Genomic DNA, 23844 nt, shown 5'->3' with positions numbered 1-23844 from the left:
TCTTTTCTTAGACTAATTTAAAATTACAGATTTGTAAATATGCATTTGCAGGACTTTGGAAATATGCGTATTACTGGACTTTGGAAACGTGGTTTCTATGGCTAGTTTTGCTATTGTTCTGCTGACAAACATAGGGCAGTCTACTTCATTACTCTGTGCCTTAGTTTCTCCATTCGTAAACAGAGGATCAGAGGATCATTAAAATTACTTTTTTTTTCATATTAAACAGGACCACTTCAATGACCTGGCCCTTTAATTGAATTTGCTTACTATTAGGAAACAGGAGTGATCTAGTAGCCACTTAACCCTTTTTTACAGATAGACTATATATCTTCTGTAGGAGCAAAGCATGAATATTTCCATGCCGTTTGGTGGGAGAAGGAAGCTCTTAGAACACAAAGGAATTGTAACCCTTTCTAATAGCATGACCCCAGAAGTTTAATGAATTGACTAAGAGCAAGAGAACAGAGAAATGTGGGTCCTCCAAGTTTCTTTCCCAATCTGAACCCACAGACAAGCCTTCCATTCACTCTGGTTTCCTCTGCTTACCTAGAAGATCCATATTTACCACATCTCCCTTCACCTTTGGGATTGTCCTTCCATTTCAGAAGTTCACTTCTTTACAGTTTTGAACCACTCTGTCACAGCTCTTTGCCAGACAGTATGGCTTTGAATATGAAGTTCTTGAAGCACTATGACATTGGGATTCTAGCTTGGGGGTGATGGAAAGGGTGTCAGTTTAAATAAAGCTGAGTGCTCATGACAATTGAAAGTAGTTCTGTGTTAAGTGGGGCTTTCTCATAATGGAGTATGTCAGTGCTGACCGCTCAGATGGGGGAAGGGAAAGGCTCTTGAGCAGTCTCTGTAAATAGGGTCCTGCCAAACCATTTGCAGGTTATAGTCAGGCAAACCTTGAGGGTTTGCACATAGGGTTTTTTAAAACCCAAACCCCCATATGTCAACAGGGCCTCAAGCATCACATCTAAAATGAATCTGCCTCACTAAAACTGAGAGTTGAAGGCTCCTGGATTTGGCTCTGTGCTGGGATATCACAATTATCACTTAGAGCTGACCACTTACTTGCAACAACGATGTGGAATCACTTCAGAAGAAGAGGTGTGTGGAAAAATGTTTACTTTCTGGTTAGCGAAAACCCATCATCTAAGGAAACTATTCACAATGCTGAAGTCTGCAAAATCCTGTTTATTAAACATCACTGGAATCTTTAAGGAGTAGGGATTACTATGAAGACAACCTGTCTGGTCTTTTAACCTTCAAAGCTAACTACTTATCTTCAACTAAATAAACAAGCAGTTGTTTGGGTTATCTGACCAATCAGTAAAAGGTCCACAAAAACATGTGGGAAATGCTTGCATGTTGGTTCGAGTGGCCAGCTTACTTTTTTTTTTCTCTTTTCCATTTGCCTGGCCAGGTAAGGACCAGAAGGCTGTGCTTTTTGAGTTTTACCTCAATTGTGCCTTTTTTGACTTTTCACTCCTATTTCTTTCAGTGGCTTTTTGTTCCATCAGCAATTAATTGTCAAACGCTTCTAATAGTCAAGATGTGAACAGCTAAAGAGGAATCCCAATTACAGTGGCCAGGAAACATGCAGGCGCTTGAGCATCTTTCTATACAGAAAGATGTAGTAGAGGTAGATCTTCTACCTCTATACACTACTTTGTGAAATTCTTCTCAGGAAGAATTTGTACTCCCCAGCCCACCACACAGAGGCTCCTGGATGAAGGAGGTAGTTGAAGCCTAAAATGACTGGTAGAAGTACAAATATGTATGCTCATTGGTACAAGATGGGACAAGGAAAAGAAAAAGGAAGTTCCGGGAAGGGGGGAAAGAAAGGGAAGGGGAAGGGGAAGGGGAAGGGGAAGGGGAAAGGGGAAGGGGAAGGGAAGGGACTTTTCATGAATATTATGCACTCTCCCGACAGTCTTTTTACCCATCCATGTCTTTATGTAGTCATGTAGTACTTCTGGATGAGGAGACTAACATAAGTACAGAAAACATGACTTGGAAAGCCTGTGCTTTCATTGTTCCCATTTCAATGCCTATCAATAGATTTATGCACACACAAACATGCAGGCATTCCACATTCAGCATTCTGTTTTCAATTACTGAAGAGAACATTATAGCTGCTGCTGGCTAAAATCAGACCTACCAAGCTAATCTTAACTGCAGGTTCGGATGACAGAGATCTAGTCATTACATTAGCCACACAGCCCTGCAACTTGGGTAATCAGTGCTATAAGAGAAGCCTCTACCTAAATTATATTGTTCTGAATCATAAGCAATGAAGTTTTGTTTTCATTGCATGTACAATAGTCACAAATTGCTTCTTCCCAAAGCATCAACGTTAGCAAGTAATTTCCTGCAGTATGAGAAGATGACTAGATGGAAGCTACTGGCTGTTAGTCCCTCTCACTCCCTCTACTTGCAATTCAGGATTTCTTCTTTGGACAGTATTTACTCTGCTTTGCACTGGATGTATGGGTCTTGAAGCTGTCCAAAGGGCCAGTTGTTGGTTTGGTCCTTTGTATCTCCACTTGCTTCTGAAATGTAGTGGGTATGCACTTGTAGTGGAATTCTGAGTTTAGTTTTCTCCAGAAGAAATCTTGTCTGCACAGGTCAAACAAGAGGAAAATGGTGAAAACACAAGGATTATTTTCGAATCTGCTGTACCTGTTTTGAACAAAATACTTCAGTAGATACAGCTGGCTCTACAGTAAGATATATTTTATGTACAGTGGTTTACTTCCTGACTTCCTACACCACTTCAATAAAAACTTTTCCTTTATTAATAACAGTAGGTCTAGGTTTTTTAGCCTTGGTTTCCAATCTCCACCATGCCATTCATGAAATTACCAGATCAGGAGACAAAAAGAATGCAAGTAGAATGCGACTGTGTATAAATTGATCTGTATTGGAAATCTCATCCCATTCTGTTATTTACTTTTTTCCAAGTAAAATAATTATATTTGTATAGGTATAGGTATAGATACAGATTAGATGCTACATTACAAAGCCACAAGGGTTCCTGATCTTGTTAACATGATGGTTGTCATAGTTTGTTTTGTTTTGCATGAGCAAGAGCTCATTACTGAGAACCCTTGTCATTCACATCAGATTGTGTCTTAGTGGAGCAGTTCTGAAATGAAAGGCAGGACATATAAATTTCAATTCAAACTGTACCTAGAAGCCTGGCTCCCTCTAAAATCAATCACTCTTCAGGACAAAGAAAGTTTTACAGCTTGGGTTTTTACAAGCCTGCCTTAGCCACTTGTTCAATGTACTTTTAAGAAAGCCCAAAAGTGATTTTCACTTTCAAAAGTGATTCTACACTTGGTTCTGGAATATAGTATGTATGCACTTGTAGAGGAATTTTGAGGTTTTTTTCATGTTACATGTTCAGGCATTATTCCATCTGGTCTAGTTGGCTACCTTCTGTAATAGGTTACTTGTACACTTGCAGTCTCCTGGACTCAAAAGATGCTACAGTTCTTTGTAATCCTCGCAGTGCAGTTGGATGCCATGATGCAAACATACAAGCCATTATCTGTCTCAGCCAGAAAGTGTATAGTATATAGTATATATATAGTATATAGTTTTCTGTGCAAAATAGGTGAACTAAAACTAAGTTTCACTGCTGGGGAGGGTAATTGCAGCACTGTTTTTGCAGCAATCGCCTGTCAAGCAATCCATAGACTGGTTGCTCTGGAGGGAATCACTTACCCTCCAAGCTAGAGCTAAGATGCCAGATAAGCAGTAGCCTGAAAAAAAAGTGTTTAAAATAAGAAAGAAAACTAATGGGAAAAATTAGGATAATTTAATCCTTGTATATTGTAGCCATCATAAATCCCATTGTCAGTATGTATTGCTCAAGTACCTGACAAACTTTTGTTTCTATCCTTTCCATAAAAGCCTCCATCACATGTAAAGTTGCATACCTTTCATGGTTTTATAATAAACTGGAAGTGAGTAACAGTGTGATATCAAAGGAAATAAAACTCCAGTTGCTATTGCTGCTGGGGTTGCCTTCTGAATGTGGCTTACACAATATTTCATCTGTGCTGACACCTTTCACTCTCAATTATTTGGCTGCTGTCAAAACAAATCAATCATATTATGGCACTGTGTCTTATGTTACCATTCCACTGAAAGTTAGCTGCATTAGCTTTGAAATATATGGGAGTATAAAATTTATCGGTATTATTTATTTAATACAACTTTCTCTCTTGTGAGTTACCTTACAAACAAGGAAACTCAAATTATCTGATGTTGAACATTAAATATACATAAATATCACTAAAAATATTTAAAATAATAGCACTCATGGGAACATAAATGTATAAAGATACACTTAATAAGTCTCACACTTAGAAGCAATTATACTATTTTGAGAAATGGAGAAAATAGAATATGTTTTTAATTTTGTTTACAACTGGCAAAGGTGCTCATGTTAGATAAATGTAACATGAACAACCACACTTGCTAAAGCAGAGTAAAACAAATATGCAAAGAAGTGATTTGGTTACCAGTAAAATAAAAGATGTGCAGTTGGGGAACTGAATATTTTTTCAAGATGCTGCAGTGCTGGGAAAGGGGGAGTGGGGGGAACCACATTCTTCTTTTACAATTCACAAGCACTGCTTTGGGAAAAGAAAAGCCAGAATCTTGAACAGAGATGCTGAAAGTGATTGCTCTGTTCAGAGGTTAGACTTTACAGTTTTCAGAAAACAGGTTCAAAATTTGTTCTTGAGAGATTTTATCCTTTTAAAAATAACAAAGACAAAAGAAACAACTTTCAGGGTGTCAATAAGTGAATTTCCTCAAAATGTTCTACTATTATTTCTTGGCTTTTTAGATAGGATTCATGTCCTGTTACTACCACGTCTTCTAAAATAAAGGGGCCCAGTATAGCAGTAAAATTACAATAGTTTTATCACTTCTTCTTTAGTTATTACTGCTGATGCAATAGGAAATCAGCTACACAGCAGAGAACACATTCAGGAATAATTGGTTGTGAATAGCTTAAGAAAAGAAGCTGAAACAGAAAGGACGGACAGAGCCAGCTCTGGATGAGGAAAAGCACAGGAGACTGAAATGGGATCTGAGAAACAGAAAGGAAAAGACACTGTAAATCTGAAGCATCACCATTTACTTGAATAGAATAAATAATTGGAAATTATTTATTCTATTCTTTATGATGAAGATTTATTTTTAACATTGCATAATTTATCACATTAAAACACAAATAAGTGAAAAAAGAGTCTCTAAGATATGTCAAGTCTACAGATGATTAAGTTTAAAAGCAATATTTATGCTAAAAGCAAACAAACAAACAAGAAATTACAGCAGGCAATCATCTAAGAGCCTGTATGGTGCTGGAACTTATTGACCTAGGTTGGAAACTCCAGTACTTCTATGAGCCAGAAAACATTACTTTAGGTCCAAAAATAAGGAAAATTCACCTTATTTTTACAAGTACTGAAATAAGAGCCTAGAGTCGTTTATGTCTATGGACCAGAATAAGATTTAGGAATTAAGGACATTTAGATCTAGCTATGTGTGAGGAACTCCAGGCATCTAACAGTAGTGATTTAAGCCACTCTGTAGGAAAAGCATAACTGCTAACTGTCTACACCTTTATTTACAGGCGGGAAGACTTCCAAAAAATGTGCTTGACTTGTCCCCCATCATATGGAACACCTGGGCCAAAGTGCAGAGCAAGAATAGAGGTCTCAGGTCTGTGCTCTCTGCTACATCTGTCAGAGTAACAAGCTTGCAAAGATGGAACATTCAAGGAATAAAGGCAGCTTCAGGAAAATGAAATTGAGGCCTGAAGATTTCCATGAGTACAACTTTCTACCCAAAGGACATAAGATTCCACAGAGGTTTGGGGACAAGAAAATAGGAGAAAATTTCACTTTTATAATTTCTGATGTTACCAGGTATTTTCTGTTCCCATTTATGAGGAAATCTCAGTGGCAGACAGATTTTTTTTCTCAAATAAAAAAAAAAAATTTTTTGAAGATGCATAAACTTTAAGGTTTTAATGAGGAAGTCATAAGATACTTTCAGAAATTTCCATGACAAAAAAGAATAGAAGGTCTCCATAAAGAGGCATGGTTCTGTGGTACAGAACCACATAGACATTAAAGGAATTTCATTTTAAAAAATTGGTTCTCAGGCATTTAGTTTATATGTTCCATGCATTCAAAATTCACACTACCCTGTTGGTCAGTAAAGACTTTGTTGTTTTTATGAGTCCTTAAATGTAAATGTCCTTGATTGCAATCTCACTGGTGAGTCAGGAACACAAATCTGTGTTGAGGGAGTTTTTAAAATATGAATCACAGTGATTTTATTAATACAAATACCATGGAAAAACAAAGGAAATTAAACCACAAATACTATAAATGTCTGACTTAAATCCACTAAGGCAAGGAAATTAAGTGTGAAGGTTGCAAATCCACTGTGGTAATCTTTCTACATCTCTGTCTATTGAAGTAGAGAGTCTTGGACCAGCATAAGAATCCTATGTGCATGTAGATGTGTCCATCTGTTTTTATGTGATCTAGACTATTTGCATGTGATTCACTACTGCATGTAGCACATGTGCGAAAATGCAGAGGTGAGGAATATAGTGACAAACACTAGCTAGGTTTTTCACTAGCTTTTGAAATTTCTTGACTTTTGTAGGATTACAGTAAGTTGAGTGCTGCACATTATTGGAATGAGCTTTCTCTACATTAATTTAAATTGTCACGGTCTAAATTCAAGAGAAGATTAAAGACTTCTCAAAACAGGTGCAAAGATATTCTTTAAACACAGCATTAAAATGCACCCATGTTCTGGTTGATGGAAATTTCATTTGTAATCCTGCACACAGAATATTCTTGCCAGGAGTAGTATCAGTCTGAGTCAGAGCTCAACAAAGGTGTACACTCCCCAAAATGACCAGGTCTTGCATACCAATCACGCCACAACTCCTAGCTTAATGGTCATGCCTGCCAAAGAATAATTAACCAATGGGGTTTTGGTGAAAACTTCAGGGAGGGTGAGGAGGTGCAGACTACTTCCATCTTTCCCATCTGCTTCTTGGCATAAAAGTCTAGAAATCTAGACTTTGCCAGTACTTGGCCTGCAATGTTTAAGTAGGTGCAAACATTTTAATTTCAGAATTTGATCTACATCACATCATTACTTCTCACCAATGTTCCATAACCATCAGTAGCCAAAAAAAAAAAAAAAAAGGCATGTCTGAGATCTGTTTTGGGTGGAGATCAACAGAGCATTAAGACTACTGCATTTTAATGCCTCTAGTGGTAGGCTTTTAACTTATGAGGCAGAGAAACCAGACAACAAATAGCTAACGCTCTGAGGCTGATCAATAAACAGCTAGTAACTAATAAAGACTTGAACCTTTCACGTTTGCTCTCTGAAGGCAGCATTTTGCCACTGAATAAGATGAGCAATTAACATGGGGCCAATGCATTCGCACAGGAGAAGCCTTGCGTGTTGTGGGGAAAAAAACCAAATAAATAAACAAACAACCCAGTAAGATTCTTGCTAATACTACTGTCAGAAAAGCAGATTTTGTCCTTTCTTCCAAAAGGAAATGTTAGGCCTTCTTAAAAAGTACATTTCCTGGGAGACCCAGCAGAGACAGCTCATCCCATCTTCAGGGATCTCTGCATATTAGTTCAGTTATCCTACAACAGTTTGGATGGGATACAGCTGATAGCCTGAGGAAACCTGCTGTAGCAGCTGCTAATCCATAGACACTCTGTGCATGCCACAGTGTGCTTACGGATGCTCACATTTGTTTTATTTCTTTCCATGTACTGTGCTAGGGAGGTTTGTCTTGAGGGTTGGCTATCCCCTTCTTTCTGCAAGTGAGCCCTTCACAGTGACTGTATTTTGTGCAGCATTTATACAGTGAGAGGGGAGATATATTTGGTTTGAGGGCTTCACAGAAATTGCTGTGAATGTAGCACTTCTTCTTGGTTCTTGTCATTCTTGTTCTGGTTATGTTAGTACACTGCAAATGTACCTGGGAATAAACTATTCCTCTAAGTGAAACATCATTTTGATTATTACTGACATTGGTGCTCATTAAAATACATAAGTGAAACACTGCCTTTCTGTAGACTCTGAAAGCTATTTCATGTTACTTGAAGGGGAATACAAATGAATAGGGACTGCATCACTTTAGTTAAAAGGGAAAAATGTTCTAAGAAACTGGAATTTGGACTCTAGATCAGTAAGAAATTGAAGCTTGTAGTTTACTTCTTTTCTGTCTCTTTTTCGTTTTTCATCTCTCTCTGATTTCTGATTTTTAAGGTGTGTGTACATGGAGGAATGGAGACAGAGCATATTTACTTTATCTGTCATACAATTAATAATACAAATCTCTGTTCAGAAGAAACAAGACCTAATAAATGTAAACAATAGGTTTTTTATTTTTGTTACTATTGTCTTTACCTAACATTCTTTTTGACTGATCTCCATATTAAAAAAAAAGCCTTCTTATTTTTTTTTACCATTATCTATGTCAACTGTAACCCATATCAGTGCATTTTAATGGCTGCCTCTTATCTCTCAAGGTGTTTAATGGATTTCCCCTTCCATTGTATTGCTGCTAAAATATGACCTGCTGCTGTTTAAATAATGTAATTTAATGATTTCACATTTTCAGCTATGCAAGATTTCCTTTCAGCACTGAAGCCTTTCACTAGTGATTGAGAGAGATAGTTTGTTCTCATTTCTTTCATGACTCAAGACTGAGAAAGTTTGACTTGTAAATAAATTATTGACATCCACTCATGGAGCAGTACAATGGGTAGGGGAAATAAAATACACAAAATTTCAGTGCCATGAGGCTACAGTCTCCAGCTTGTTGATTTCTTTCAAGCTTCCAGTGTCATCCTCTTTCTGTATTGGCACATATATCTAAAATATTGGTGTGCCATTGCTGCGTGATAAAATATACTTGAACCAGCCCTTTGCAGAGAGACTGCCAGATTGTTATCCATGGTGAGTGAGCACCCAGCAGTGAACTGAAAAAACCACTGCCTATGGTGGGTTTAGTGTGGGTCAATCACTAGTGTACTCATTAGAATGTCTTTATTCATTTCTCCTTGTGAGATAGGATTAGGAGAAAGGCAAAGCACTTTCTTTAATCTTTAACATGTGTTTTTCTCAGAAGCATGTACAGCTTTCCAGTGGTTCAACAGCTTGTCAGTTCCCAAAGCCAGCCACAGATTGGTTTCCTATCAGACGCGGAGGAAACTACCAACAGTCTCTCCCAAAACATCACTTCTGTGATGCAAAACCAACACATTGTCATTCTCTAATTTCAATCACATAAGCTATACTAAAAGAATAGCTAAAATATGTTAACCTTTTAGCTAAAGCTGCTTTGGTTGTCATGGAAAAGAGACATAAAAGAGAGGACAGAGGTTAACCACTCCCCAGGACTGGAATGCCTTCCCATTTTTCAGTTATGTCAACAGGAAATTCACAGGGTTAAAATAACATAAAGAAAACAAGTCACAACAAACTCAGCTCCTGAACCCAAAAGGTTTCTTGTTCAGCTATACAGAAATATTACACTGAGACATAAAAATCAGATAGGCTTAAGGAGAGAATGTCTTTTCATGAATATCAGCTCCCAGGCATTACTGAATACTCTGAGATTAAGCAAATACTAGTCCCTTGGAGAGTCTCTTGAGAAGGATAACTAAATTTAAAAAATAAAGAACACAGTCCTCCCAAAAACAAAAGAAATCTGACCTGGCAAAAGAGATGCAGAAAGTGAAACTGTTCAGCTCATAGAAAAGTTTCCTGAAGACAGGAAGGTGAGTACTGACAATCACCAGTTTGGATGATTAAGAGGGAAGCTGTCAGACTACTTTCTGCATTAAGTCAATAAAGGCAGGCCAAGAACCAATGAACTAAGAGCAGAAGAGAGGAAACACACTGTCTTGTGGAGCACCTGCCTCACTTTTCCCTTCTCACAATGTCACGATTGTTATTGTGACACCTGCAAAATTTTAGGAAAGCATGGCTATATTCCACCTATATTCCATTTCTAAGAAATGATGACTGGAAAACAGGTGTGTAAGTTTCTTGGGATGACATATTTTATGGATAGTTTTTAAACTTTTATCTTCAGTGCTTTTAGTGGATTACACTATAAAGTTATTGTTGCTGATTTTACTGTTTGCTTCAAAGATCTGTTGATGGAAACTCAAAATTTCACAGGTGTTATGTTCTGAGGTTTCTGCTTCCACTAAGGTAGATACTTTTATTCTGCCACCCTCTTCCATCTCAGTGAAATGTATTATTTGCATATTAGGTGAGCATATGAAATTTGCTTACTTAAGCCAAGGAAAACATATTTTCCTAAGTTTCACAGCAGGAATTTACACATTCACCTCTGTTCCTTCTGTTTGCCTACATTGGATGTACTTGATACAGTACAGCGGTGTATATGGCAAATGCCAGGCTGTAATGAACAGAAAGAAAATAATCAAGTATGTAGAAGAAGAAGAATAGACATTTTGGAAGCGGTTTGGTCTCAACCTCTTTTCACTTACAGCAATGAAATTCCTATCAACTTATTGGCGGATCAGGACCATATAGCAATCAAGTTAACACAAACACATTTGAGAGAAAAATATTTTTTATAGGTAACTGGCGAGTGAAGTATAAGCAATATCACTAAGTTATACTTTGTGAGCAATCATTAATTGCTCCATTTTGAAATAAACTCTTGATTTCTCATTTTATGTACTTAATATATCTCCTCTGTGATTCCTATCACTGAGTACTCTTTTCTCTTTTCACAAACAAGAATTTTCATTGTTTTATCTAGGCACTCGGAGGTTTCATACTTATCACCCTGAACCAGACCTGAAAGTTCCTCAGAAGAAAATCATTTAAACATGTATGTGGCACACAAAAAATATAGTAGAATTACTCCCTTGATCAACATTCAGTATGAATTCAAGTACTCTGTCAGATCAGACCTTTTCTGAATTCATACATTGTTAAAAAAAGTTTTAAGGCTATCTTTTGAGTTACCTAGCTGGGGCAGTTTGCCATGAAGAGTTTCAGAAGTTTACTTACTGAAGAGTTTTAGAAGCTTACTTACAAGAGAAGAAAGACAGTAGAAGACCCAGCTCACAGGAGCTGTGGACATCTATGCTTGACCTCATTGAAAATTCAGGAACAGCAGATGTGACGACAGGATTATTAAGACAGGTTGGAAAACAGCATGAAAACATGTCATCCCATTATCTAAGTTGGCCATGCTACAGTGAGGTTAAGAGATGGAAACTGGTGATTAGTGTCTGATTTCACCAAAAGAGCAAGAATTACCAAACTGCGTTCAAGCATGGGCTTTTATGAGTATACCTATAAAAATGTCTACAAAAGAGAACACACATTCTATGATTATTTTCAACCAACCACAAAAAAAGCCAACAAAAAACCCAAAACAAAACAAAAACAAAAAAAAACCCAAAAAAAAACAAAAAAAAAAAAAAACCCAAAAAAAAAAAAAAAAAAAAAAACCCCCCCCCCCCCCCCCCAAAAAAAACAGGGACCAGAAGTCAGTCAGATTCAGTGGAACTGACAATACCACACAACACTCTCACCTGATTCCTATCTTTATTCATGCATGCATTAGACTGTGGGCACAGAGCAAGCAATGACAGTTTTCAGCTATAACTTGGGATAGTAGGAGCTATCTTGACCAGGTTACTTTGCTGCCTTGTGTATCAGTTTCACTTCCAAAAACAGAGGGCAGGCAGTAGCACTTGCTTGGAGGATCGGGAAGGAAAGGTAGGGAAGACAACAAACAGCGATGCAACTAAATAAATTCATGAGATTTATTCCTTTCAGATACATTGTGGAAGGTGTGATTGTGTTCATAGACAGGGAACTGAACCTGCTGCTCCTGCAAGTCCCTATTTGATCCCAGGCTTCTATCTACCTGTAAAGATTATAAAGGAAACCTTTTCATCTCCTAAGGTCATTGCTTGCAAAATTTATTTGGCAGCAAAGTTACATCTTTTAGCTAGCAATTAGACATCCATGGCTAAACTCAAGGGCAAAGGTTGCCTGGCTTAATCCCTATCCTCCAGCTTTGCAACCTGGTGTGAATAAATGACGTAAGAACTGCACAAGCTTATGTTTATTTATAATACTACATACCCAGCAACTCTAACCTGGAGCACTCCAGAGTGGAAGGATACATTTTTATAATGCCTGTTTCTTCATTAAGATTTCATCATCCACCTACGCTAAAAAGCTACTTCCCCTTCACTTTGTTATATCTGCTTTTACCCGCTCCTGTTCTTGCATTATTTTTTTAATCTCCCATTCCTACTTTACATGCACTCTCAAATTTTAAACAAGCAAAATTTGTGCATTAGTGTGTCCTTTTCATTTATCATTTATGAATGACAGGTTCTTTGGTGCAGCTTAATGGTATGAGAGAGACATTATTTTAAACATTAAAGTGAAAACCATTTACAACTATGATAAGAGAGGTCTGTTGACATTAAACTTTAAAACATGCACAAGGTAAAGGCAAGTAGTTGCTCCCAACAGGTGAGAGTACTATGCATGTGCTTTGTAAGGGAGTTTGTTCAACACAAGAGCTGTCTCTTTGTTTTCTCTGTTTGACAACCTGTAGGATCTGGTGCTTCAAATAATGCATCTAGTAATCAGCAGCCACCAGAGTTTAATGACTAAAAGGTATTTAGGGCACAGTGCAGAGGATTAATTTTTTTAAATTACCATTTTGTTGGAGGAAAATATTTTGTACCGTTTACATTGGAAAGAAATAGCAATAGATAAATAAATAAATAATAAATCTAACAAGTTAAAGCTTTCTTTTTACACTTCCTGCTTACATGTTCATCACTTTCACACTGGATTATCACTTCCTTTACTGTCCTCATCCATTAAAACTATACAATTCTGTTGTAAGATATTGGCTAACAATCTTGCTATATTTTGTTCCATTCTATTCAGAAGCAACTGCATTCTGAGAAGTATCAACATAGTTAGGAATAGTAAATAAATACATCTGTATTTTATATCATATGTACTTGTACTGAGTACTGTTCCTAACAGTGTCAGACACACTGATTGAACAGGGAAAAAAGGGATCTTATAGAACTGCTTTCAGTCTGATTTTAGACCACAGAGAAAATGTAGCAGATCCCTCAGGGTAGAACCATTGCAAGCATGGTACAGCTCAGACAATAGAGAGGATACATATAGAGATTAACTTTTTCCTAGTTACTTTGGAGTCATGCAACTCTCTCAACAACTTGAAAGAGGATGGCAGAACCTAATTGATAAAGCAGACCTCCCACAGCAAGAACAAAACCAAATATCTAGGGCATGGATGACAGATGAGAAAACTCTGATTTTATTGTAAATTTTATAAAAAGTTATTTTCATGCAATACTGTATTTTTAGTTGCCTCTAATCATACAGCTGCTTTAATCAAAAGTGGTGAAACAAGTTGTGTGTTGCAGTCAACTTGCTTGGAGGGAAGGAATAATGACATCCAGAGGGACCTTGACAGGTTTGAGATGTGGGCTAAAGCAAGCCTTATGGAGTTCCACAATGCAAGGTGCAAGGTCCTACACCTGGGTCACTGCAATCCCAGACACACCAATGGGTTGAGCAGAGAAGTGGTTGAGAGCAGCCCTGCTAAGAAAGACCTGGGGGTTACCGGTGATGAAAAACTCAACCTGAGCCAGATGTTGTGACCGCAGCTCAGAAAGCCAATCAAGTCCTGGGCTGCATCACAAAGAGTGTGGCCAGGAGGTCAAAGGAGGTGATTCTGCCCCTCTGCTCACAAGTCATCCCACCTGGAGTATGCACAGTTGTAGTGTCCCCAAGATAAGAAACATGTGAAACTCTTGGAGCAAGTCCAGGGGAGGACCATGAAGTTTTTAAGAGGACTGGACCACCTCCCTTATGAACACAGGCTGAGAAAGTAGGGGCTGTTCAGCCTGGAGAAGATCACATGGAGACCTTATGGCAAATTTCCAGTGTCTGAAGGGGTTCTACAAGAAAGCTGGAGAGGGACTGCTCATCAGGATCTGTAGTGGAAGGACAAGGAATAAGAGGTACAAATTGAAAGAGGGAAGATTTAGATTAGATATTAGGGAAAAAATTTTTCGCTGGAAGGGTGATAAGACAGTGGAACAGGTTGCCAAAGGAGGTTGGGGATGTCCCAACCTTGACAAGTTGGGTAAGACATTGAGCAACCTGGTCTAGGGGGAGGTGTCTCTGCCCATGGCAGGTGGGGTTGGGGCTACGTGATCTTAAAGTCCATTCCAAACCCTTGATACTCTATAATTCTGTTATTCTATAGTTTGAAATCTCCAAGTGATCTGTGAGTAGAGAACATTGATCATTGATGACAGAAAAACCTAATGAGTCATTCAAGTGGTTTGCATTACTGACCCACAGAATGTAAGACCCAAATTGCAATATGTTTCTATAAAAAAGCAAAGAGCCCTTAAGTGTCTCTCAAGCATTCAAAAACAATCCAGGTATTACTTTTCAATATTCATGGAGAGTAACATTTAATTTGAAAAAGATACCACTCAGTTTAAAGAAAGAGAGGGCACAAAACATGTGAAAGAACCTGTTAGAAAAATTATGAATATGACTTACCTTGTAGATTTTGCAATGGCAAAGTCATGATGCCTCCTGCTGCAGCTGCTGCTACCAGTCCTTGGATGTTGGTGAGATTTGCTGTAGGTAGAGTTAGGACAAGTCCTTGTTGGCCCCCCAGCTGCCCAGCCATGTTGAAAGGAATAAGGATTGGCTGATTCAAGGCTGGAGTGCCTCCTGGCATCACCCCTGCTACTGCTGAGGCTAACTGTTGGGCTGTCAGTAGTGGCTGTAAGAAACCACAGATACAAACCTATTTTAGTGCGTATGACTCAGTATTACACACTTTCAACCTTCTTGCTTGAGATCCTTTCGTGTTCCATTACAGACATGCACTGCTTCCAGTATCTAAAAGCATACATTTTCACCAACACAGAAAAGTTTGACAAATATGACAGTCTGAAACTGTAAGCCTCAGTCAAACAGCATAGTAGCAACCCCAGCTGAATCTAAATTGGAAAATTCATTGCACATACACCAAAAGTAATTTATGAGCAAAAAAAGACATAACTCAACTTAGTCTACAAGTATCTAAATGCCAACATTTCCCAAAAATTCCTGGTTTTATACTGATTGATAATAGCAGAAAACACTAGTGACAACTACCAGAAGCTTTGTGGACCAAGACTGTCCTGGGAAGTGGAATAATATTGAGTATCTTCTTAGAGAACTTGGATAAAATCGTGATGTGGGATAGGAAATATTTTAAAGTCTTACAAAGTGCAATACTACTTTGTCTACTCTTTGCTCTAAAGAAAATAAATACCTGGCATAAAAGATAATGAAATACCTTTGCTAATACAGGAGTTTTGTGTGACAGACAACTGTCAGAGACAATAATTCTGCATTAAAATTGCAAAAGATTTTCAATATTAAATTATTATATTAATTTCAGAAGCAATTTACATAAGAAATTAAAATATTTTAACTTCCTAAATATGTAAAACTTAGGTTTTATTTTAGAAAAGCAAATAAAATCTAATCCTGCCAAACTTGACTTTTAAAATATACATGATACATATTCTTTTTGTATCACTGAATGAAGCCAAAGCGATTCACATTTTCTACATTATACACATCAAAGGTGATCAGTCACAGTTATTTATTGTTCATCAAACTGCACATCTCAGTTAGTTAAAAGGAAAGATACTGACCTGAGGCCCAACAGGGAATGCAGGATGGGACTGACTGGGTTGGTGCTGGTCTGCTGGGCTTGTATCAGGCAGCACTGTGTTTCCTCTGGTCTCTGAAATTCAGAGAACAGATTGACTTTAATATCAAGCCTGGGGACTGTCACATTACCTTCTACTCTGATGTCACATAACATGAAGCTGAAAATGATATGTTAAAGTGCTTTATCAATAACTCAAGCACTCAAATTGCTTATCAGCTGCATAAATTATGCTAACGTTCATTCAGACCAGCCAGCTCATTCAAAGAGTTACAGAAATCTGACAGCAGTGAAACTGAAGCTATCACCAACCCAGCTAATGTGGGTTGCATTATACATCAATTTACATATGGCACATGAGCACTCCGTGTGCGTAGGAACTACATTTTTTATGCTTAGGTGAGCATCAGCCATTGCAATTTCTGAAAGTAAAAATTATCTGAAAAATAATCAAGTCGCATCTACTTTCTATCTTAATAAAGTATTTTCTTTTGTCAGTTACTGAGGCAGCAAAGGCTGTACTATCCACAATAAAAAGGCACTATGGTATGCTTCCATATGACAGCTTGTTTTTTAAATTGCTTGTGGAGGATTAGCAAAATTCTGCAAAACCAAGGATTTCCAGCATTTAGTGAGATGATCAATATCCAACAATCGAACTATATGCTGAGTGCTAATGACTCTCTAAGCATAGAACACAGTCTAGCCCTGCTAAATTTTGCTGAAATCTGCAATACAGATTTGAAAGGGAGGAAGAAAAATAAAAATATCCTATCAGTTGTAAGAAAGCACCAAGATGTTTTCAAAACTAGATCCCAGTCCTCCATTTCCTCTGGGTGAAGGGCTCAACTGATTCCCAACTTTTCAGTGATGATGATCAGGCCCACATTGATTTTTGAGATTGTAAGAATGGCAGCAAGCATCACATGTAGCTGCAAGAGTACTGTGGTCTCTTATAAAGGAATCCCTGGCAAAGGCATCAGGTTTCCTGACTGGTATGATATCTTCTGTTTTGTTTTTTTTTTTTTTTTTACCTGATGAGTGGTTGAAATTCCATTCTGAGTAAACCTTAACAAGATGCTCTTTTCTAATGTTTGTCCTATGAATAGCAAGATAATTCAGAAACAGTTTCTTGGCACACCCTTATGCTGTAAGGAAAAAGGATATGATTCTGTAATAAATTTTAAAGAGGGTATTATCAGCTCATTTAAAACAAATTCTTTTCTATATTCTCCAAGGGGAACAACTTATAAATAATGGAAATGTGGAAAAAAACCCACCTTCACCACATTAAGGTTCAAATAAAATTGACTGCTACATATTATTCAATTGACTTCCATCTCTACAGTAAGTTGTCAATCATAACAGCATTTTAGAATTGGATTAAACAATAAATGTGCAGACTTATTATGCAGAAATCTGAAAATCTGATTAATTTGTAATGTCTTAGTGTGGTCTTAAAAATTCAGAAATGGACATTGCTCTGGGAATACTTACAAATGGTCTATTGAAATATCTGATTTGGAACTAATAAAAACATACAAACTTGCTGACATTTTATAAAGGGAATTCTATAGAAATATCTTTGCCATTTTAATGACCATTTTCATTTAATAATGAGAATATGCTGACCTACTATAATCAGTGAGGATTCAAAAATTGCCTAATAACATGCAAAAAGAGACACAGTCACTAAATTTTTTATCTGCAATTTACTCATTCAAGTTAAATGAAAAGAGAAAAATGTAACTAGATATGTGCAATTCAGTGAAAACTGTTTCTTTCAAATGCATAGCAATTCTAGTGCTGATGCCACCCCTAAGACCAAAAACAGGGTTTCCCCAGTGTTATGTCCTCCTATACAAAATAAAGTGCTATGTTCCTAAACATAATTTTTCCTTTGGTAATTTCCACATACTGTTATGGTCTTTCTTTTTTAATCTTCACAGCTGTATGCATAAAGTGACATTAGATCCAAGGCTCAATACCTATGAAGATATCACTCCCCATTAAGATCAAATCTTATAAGTCAATTTTGTTTATGTAATTTTAAGGGCTGTGAGTTTTGTCTAGGGGTGTGATTTAATCAATATTAAAACAAGCTCCTGATAACCTGTCATATAATTAAATAATCTAATGAAATCTTTGGGAAAAGAACAAAACCAAAGCTGTTAGAATGAGATTTTGTTGCAATTTTTATACCTTGAGCTCTCAGAAAATACGTGAGAAGTTCTGAAGTAATATGCCTGTCTTATAATATTCTTTTTTCCACGGTGCCCATCCAAAGAACCACTGATTTCTGTTATCTGTACTGTAATGATTTTTCAATATTTGATCACACAATCGTTACGTAACACAAGTTGGTTATATTGGACCATCAAGCCAAAATTAATTACATTGCTTTCCTTTTTCATTGTACTAATTGAAATCACATAGAATTACATTCCTGTCACACCACAGATGATTGTTTTGGGTTTTTTTATTTCGGTCCTCAAATGCTCTGCCTGCTGCTCCTAATTCAGTTCCCATAGGATGCAGTCATCTCAAGAAAACAGCACACACTTTCATGTGGTCTTATATGGCATCCTATATGAAATTATCAATCCTGTATTCTCTGACCAAAATTCTCAGATCTCTCCTGCCCCTCCTAATCTACCTGCTATAACAGACACTTAAGAGTCAAGAAAATGTACAAGAAAATCTGCCTGCTGGGCTGGCACTAAATACAGGGAAGCAAGAATTTCAGGGTAATGTCTGTTGCATCACACAATGACAGCATTTTTTCCTTGCTGTATGCTGCATTCACTGACACACATAGGTCAACACTGCATAGTCAAGGCAGAGCACAAAACATTGCCAGAAGGCTACTTTTTCTTTTCTGCCTTATATTTCTGACTGGGGGGATTCCCCTGATTTTAGAGGAGTCAGGGAGCTCTATTTCTGATTTCTCAACTATTTCTGCTTCAGAGATTCATTACTATGAATTTGGAAGAATGCTTTCATTAAGACCAACTGCCCTAAACTGGCAGCACACAATCCCCTACACTGTTTCTTGCCAATGTTTTACTGAGTTTATTTGGGAGTTGGTTAATTCCAGATGCTGGAATGACCTCTTCAGGTAAATTATCCCTTTGTCCAAATTCCAGTCCTCAATAATGAAAATGGACTGTCAAAATCTAGCCTAGATTTTCCATTTGTCTGACCCAGGCCTACTGTTACCTCCTGTTAGGTTAGACCCCCAACTCTGCTCAGCCTTCTGTCAGTGAGGGGTCTGCCAGCAAGGAACCAGGACTTAAAACAACCCCTATGGAGATGGGGAACTACCAGCAGTACCTTCTCTGTTTGCAACTGTGTTTTGCAGAAATTCTACCCTCATTACAACCCCGACTCCTGGTGCATAAGGGCAGGGGGAGGGCAGTAGAAGGGATGCTACTCTGAAAAGAGAGCCAATTCTCCTTAATACTATTTGCCTAGGTCGGGCTCTTATAATGGCTGAGTCCTGACAACACAGCCTAAGTCAATGAGTTTGCTCAATTGTACCATATGAACAGACAGGAGAGCCATTGCCATAGTACTGCCATGACTGCAGACAAGGTTTTCATATTTAATAAGGAGTATTCATCATATGTGATTCATCATAAATTAATTATAAATTATATAATACATACCTCTCATCTCACCAAGGGACTGGAAGGGCATGACACAATAAAAAAGATTGAAGTGCACTGTAAACACTCAAAAATAGCCTTCTTAAAATAAAATATTATTTAAAATAAAGCCAAGTAAAACAAAGGCAACCTTCCTCTCCCCTTATCAAAATTGGAAAAAATTTCCACAAACCAAGTGAAAAGACATGTTGCAAAAAACAGAAAACAACAAGAGAAACAGCAGAAGAAAAACAAATCCACATCTCAAGGCCACCAAGCTTCATACAAAATTACAGCTGTAAATGTACTGGTTATAAAAGGCTTTCCATCGTTTGCTTCCATTTTGTTTCTTACACATTTTCAGCAACACAACAGGTAACTCAGTTCTTAGTGTCTTCCAGTGCCCTGTGAAGGCGAGAATGCTCCAATGCCCCACTTTACAACTAATGGGGAAAAGAGACTCCAATATGGATTCTCAAATAAGTACAATTTAGCTGATCTCCTCAGCTCTAGATCCACTGTTCAGGAAGGCATGGGTCAAAACACAAAGCTGCTCTGCAACTCCTTGGCTGCTCCAGGGCTACAGCAGTTCTGACAAGGTGAACCAGCACATGCTCCCCAGAATCCTCACTTGGATTCAACGCCTGTCCCAGCTGCCCTTGTTTCACCTGGTCTGATGCTTGCAAGGAACCTGCAGCTGACTGAAAATGGTACAGAACAGCATCACAGCACTGAGTGCATTAAACTGGTACATCCAACTCTACCCTGGCACTTCTGCACATGTGCTTGTGCCTGCTCAAAGGCATGATGCACCCTGGCATCTCTTCTCAAACTCTGCACCAAAGCTCACTCAAAGCCAATGCTCATAGCAAAGCATAGCACTAATCTCAGCAGATGACCTGGATATGAACAGCTTCCTCATGGTCTTCATGAATTAATTCAATATGTCTCACATTTGTATCAAAATAAGAGATATGCTGGACCACCTCTCCTTAGCACTCAATGCTTTGAAAAATGACCTGGATCAAATTCAATAATACTAGATTTTCAGTGGTCAAAAGAATATATAAATCCTTCTGAGATATAAGAAAATATTTCAAATGCATTAACATTAATAAAAGAACACATTTCAAGCAACAGTTGATATTAAATCTTTAGCTAGTTCCACAATGTGACATTAAATTACTTGTATTTATCTCTCAGTAACCATAACAATAAGAAATCAAAAGTAGACTTTTGTAGTCACTGAGACAACTCACATTAACAATACAGCTTTAAGAATTAAATTATTAAAATAAAAATACTGCCTGTGAGAAAAGTCTTACTTTTTAAAACTAAAAAAAAATAATAAACTAAACAATTTGAGCAAAACATTGCTGCATTTAGGTCATAATCAAGAGAAAAAATCAACTTTTTAAGGAAATTAAATATAGCAACTAATATTATTCAAATTATCAGGTATGGTGTGGGAAAGTCCATCATCTCTGATTAAAGCAACTCAGCTCTTCACTAAATGAAACCTTAACTCTCAGCAATTCTACTAAGAGCAACCTTGCTGAATGAAATTTAATAGCTGAAAGAAAAAGATTCAACTGATAATGAAAAAAAAAATATAACATTCCCTCTTCATTTTGCCACAAACCACCACATTTTGGCTCTCAATTTCATTATTTTCATTTTCCCGTTGCATCAGAGTTTGGACATGTCAGGAGGAAGCATGCACAAACTACCACATTGTAAAACCTTAGAAATCAGTTTGTTACACAAAATTTCACAAACACACCTAAATTTTACAATACTTGCAGGAGACAAAATTGAGATTTTATGCTGATTCCATTTTACATTGGTATTTTCCTATGGTTATCAGAGGAGATATTCCTGCTATCTCAGCAAAGAAAATCAATCTCATAAATTATATTAGATTAATGATTCTCCCACTGAAAAATATGAATTTAAGCTTAGACCTTCCATATTTAGTTTGTTAGACAGTTGTCTCTTTCCAATCCATGACCAAGATGTGGCACAAAATTCACTCCTTTGGATTGTATAAAATTTCCCTAGGTATCAGGTATTCACACAGATGATTCAGCAATTAATATTTTTCTGCTGACCTGTACTTCAGATTTTAATTTTTTATTTTTAGGCAGTAATTTCGCCGTCAGAAAGAGACACAAACAAATGTGTAGAATTCTGGATGTGTGCAGAATTACTACTAGCACTTATTAACTCTGAAACCTAATAAAATTGGAATGTTGATGTTATGATTTTACTGTTCAATCATTTCAGCACAACATACAAATGCTGTGCACATCTTCTACAATGTCAGATTGTGTCAAGGTACATAGCTCTCATTCTTAATTTTCTTCTTCCTATGTACAAAGCTCTTCTAGTTTACCTTTGAAAATGTTTGTGGTGTGATAAGGGAATGGTATATTGATTTACCATATTGACATATATGTCAATGCAATATCCTATACAGAAGAGCTAAAAATCTTGCATTGAAAATGCATTGAATAAGACAGCAGTATGAATAGAGCAGATTTGCTTTACTCAGTGTATCAATCAGTACTTAAGTAAGTAAAACACCACATTTTTATACTTATCTGAAATTGCCTCGCAGTTGCTACTGCAAAGCAACTAAAATCATCTGGAGAGCTCAAAGTCATTCTGCCAGCAGAGTATAGAATACTGTCTTTGCCTGGTCCCTGGAGATATTTCTTTCTAAAGGATCTTCTCCCACAAGGCACATGCAGTACCTGAAATCACTGTCCTCATTACCCCTATGCACAGAGCTTGGTTTGTACTTATGCAGCTGCATCCTTCTGGATTAGGACTGATAACATTAAAACTCCATGACTCTTTATAATGAAAATCAGACTATTAAAGTGATTCGTGTTACAGAGGACTTCTTCTGGGCAACCACAAGTTATAATTACCATCCAAAAAAAATCAACCATACCAAGGCACAAAATCACAAATAACTCAAAATCTCAGTTCTCCCAAGGGCTTCTTTCCCATCTTTATTTTTGCTCCTCTTTCATTGTCTCATCTTTTCTTTTTTCTCTTTACCATATGTGAAATTTTTTTCTTATTGGTGCCTATATGAATATTCTTCCACTTCAAATACTTCATGTGAGAAAAGAAGTGTTGCTACTGCAGAAAAGGTGAAGGGATATAATTGCAAAAGTATGTTCTTGATTCAAAATAGACTCATTCTACTTTTCTTCACCCACAAAGTACAGTGCATAAAAATCCCTTGTTAGTGGTACATACATTTTTTATGAGTTGGACCCTTCATATTGAGAGTTCTAGTTCCTTTTATACTGTATGCATTAGCACAAATATTAAGGCCACAAAGACCCTATCAGTCTCTGGATTCATACAACATTTCATACTCACTGTTTGCGGTTAGTGCTGGTGAATGCAGGGATGATAAATGTGACTTACCAGAAGATGGACAGTTGAATGCATTACTATTTCATGTTGGGCAGCTGATCTTTAGCTAAGAAGGCTAGGAGGATTCTCTAAATTAAACTTTCCTCTCTTTCCACCCCTGGAAGTTTACTAAATGCCAAAGAGTGAGCACATGAAGGAACATCTATTTTGGAACAACTGTTACAGTTTGCCATCTTTATAGCTATCTTAGATATTTTTAGGATTTTTTTACAGTGCTTACCTATGCATATTGGTTTCATTCCTAAGAGGGAAGAGGGCAAGCTTTCCATCAAAAGCCCAGCTTGCCAACACTCACCCTCCCCACCTGACTTCTGTACCCTTCCCCCAAATAAGCCAGACTATGAAGATATCTTATAATGCTGTTTGTCTGAGGAATCCTGCACAGTTACTTAGTATGTGTTTGGCTGCTGGCACTACAGTCTACTGAAAGCCAGGCAATACATGTGGATAATCTCTAGTGCACAGTAATTCAGGCTTCTGGGTGGAAGAAAAGCATAGTATGTCTGACATATTTTGCTTTTTACAAGCTATATTGATAGACTAATTTCTACAGAGGGCACAGGTAGGCAGCCAGTGATAGTAATTCAACTCACAACTTTGACAAGGGACTGGAAAGAAAAAGCTGTAAGGTGGGGAGCAGATGAACCTAGTATTTTATCAGTCCGATGAGAACATGTTTAAAAATTCAAATCACCCAGTTTGGTGAGAGGAGAACATCCAGTTAAGGAAGGAAGTATTCAATTAGACCTAGTAAAAGCACCTCACAGGAGAGTCACCCTTCAGCAAAGTGCACCCCATAATATATGTTAACTTCTACTGGAGCAATCTGCCCAGCAAGTATGGTAA

General features: G+C 37.3%; 1 protein-coding gene across 1 annotated transcript in view; it reads right to left on the bottom strand.

Annotated features, from left to right (window-relative positions):
- The window catches only part of POU6F2 (POU class 6 homeobox 2), a 248070-nt gene that overhangs the window by 158312 nt on the left and 65914 nt on the right, over positions 1-23844 (bottom strand). The window contains exons 2-3 of the mRNA XM_031060864.1: positions 15879-15970; positions 14725-14953 (exon numbers count right to left, since the gene is read on the bottom strand). Of these exons, the coding sequence (XP_030916724.1) occupies positions 14725-14953; positions 15879-15970 (321 nt within the window). The remainder of the gene's footprint in view (positions 1-14724; positions 14954-15878; positions 15971-23844) is intronic.

This window comes from Geospiza fortis, unplaced genomic scaffold (assembly GCF_000277835.1).
Source record: "Geospiza fortis unplaced genomic scaffold, GeoFor_1.0 scaffold265, whole genome shotgun sequence".
Taxonomy (NCBI): domain Eukaryota; kingdom Metazoa; phylum Chordata; class Aves; order Passeriformes; family Thraupidae; genus Geospiza; species Geospiza fortis.
Note: the sequence above shows the minus strand (reverse complement) of the source record. Positions and strands in the feature narration are given on the sequence as shown.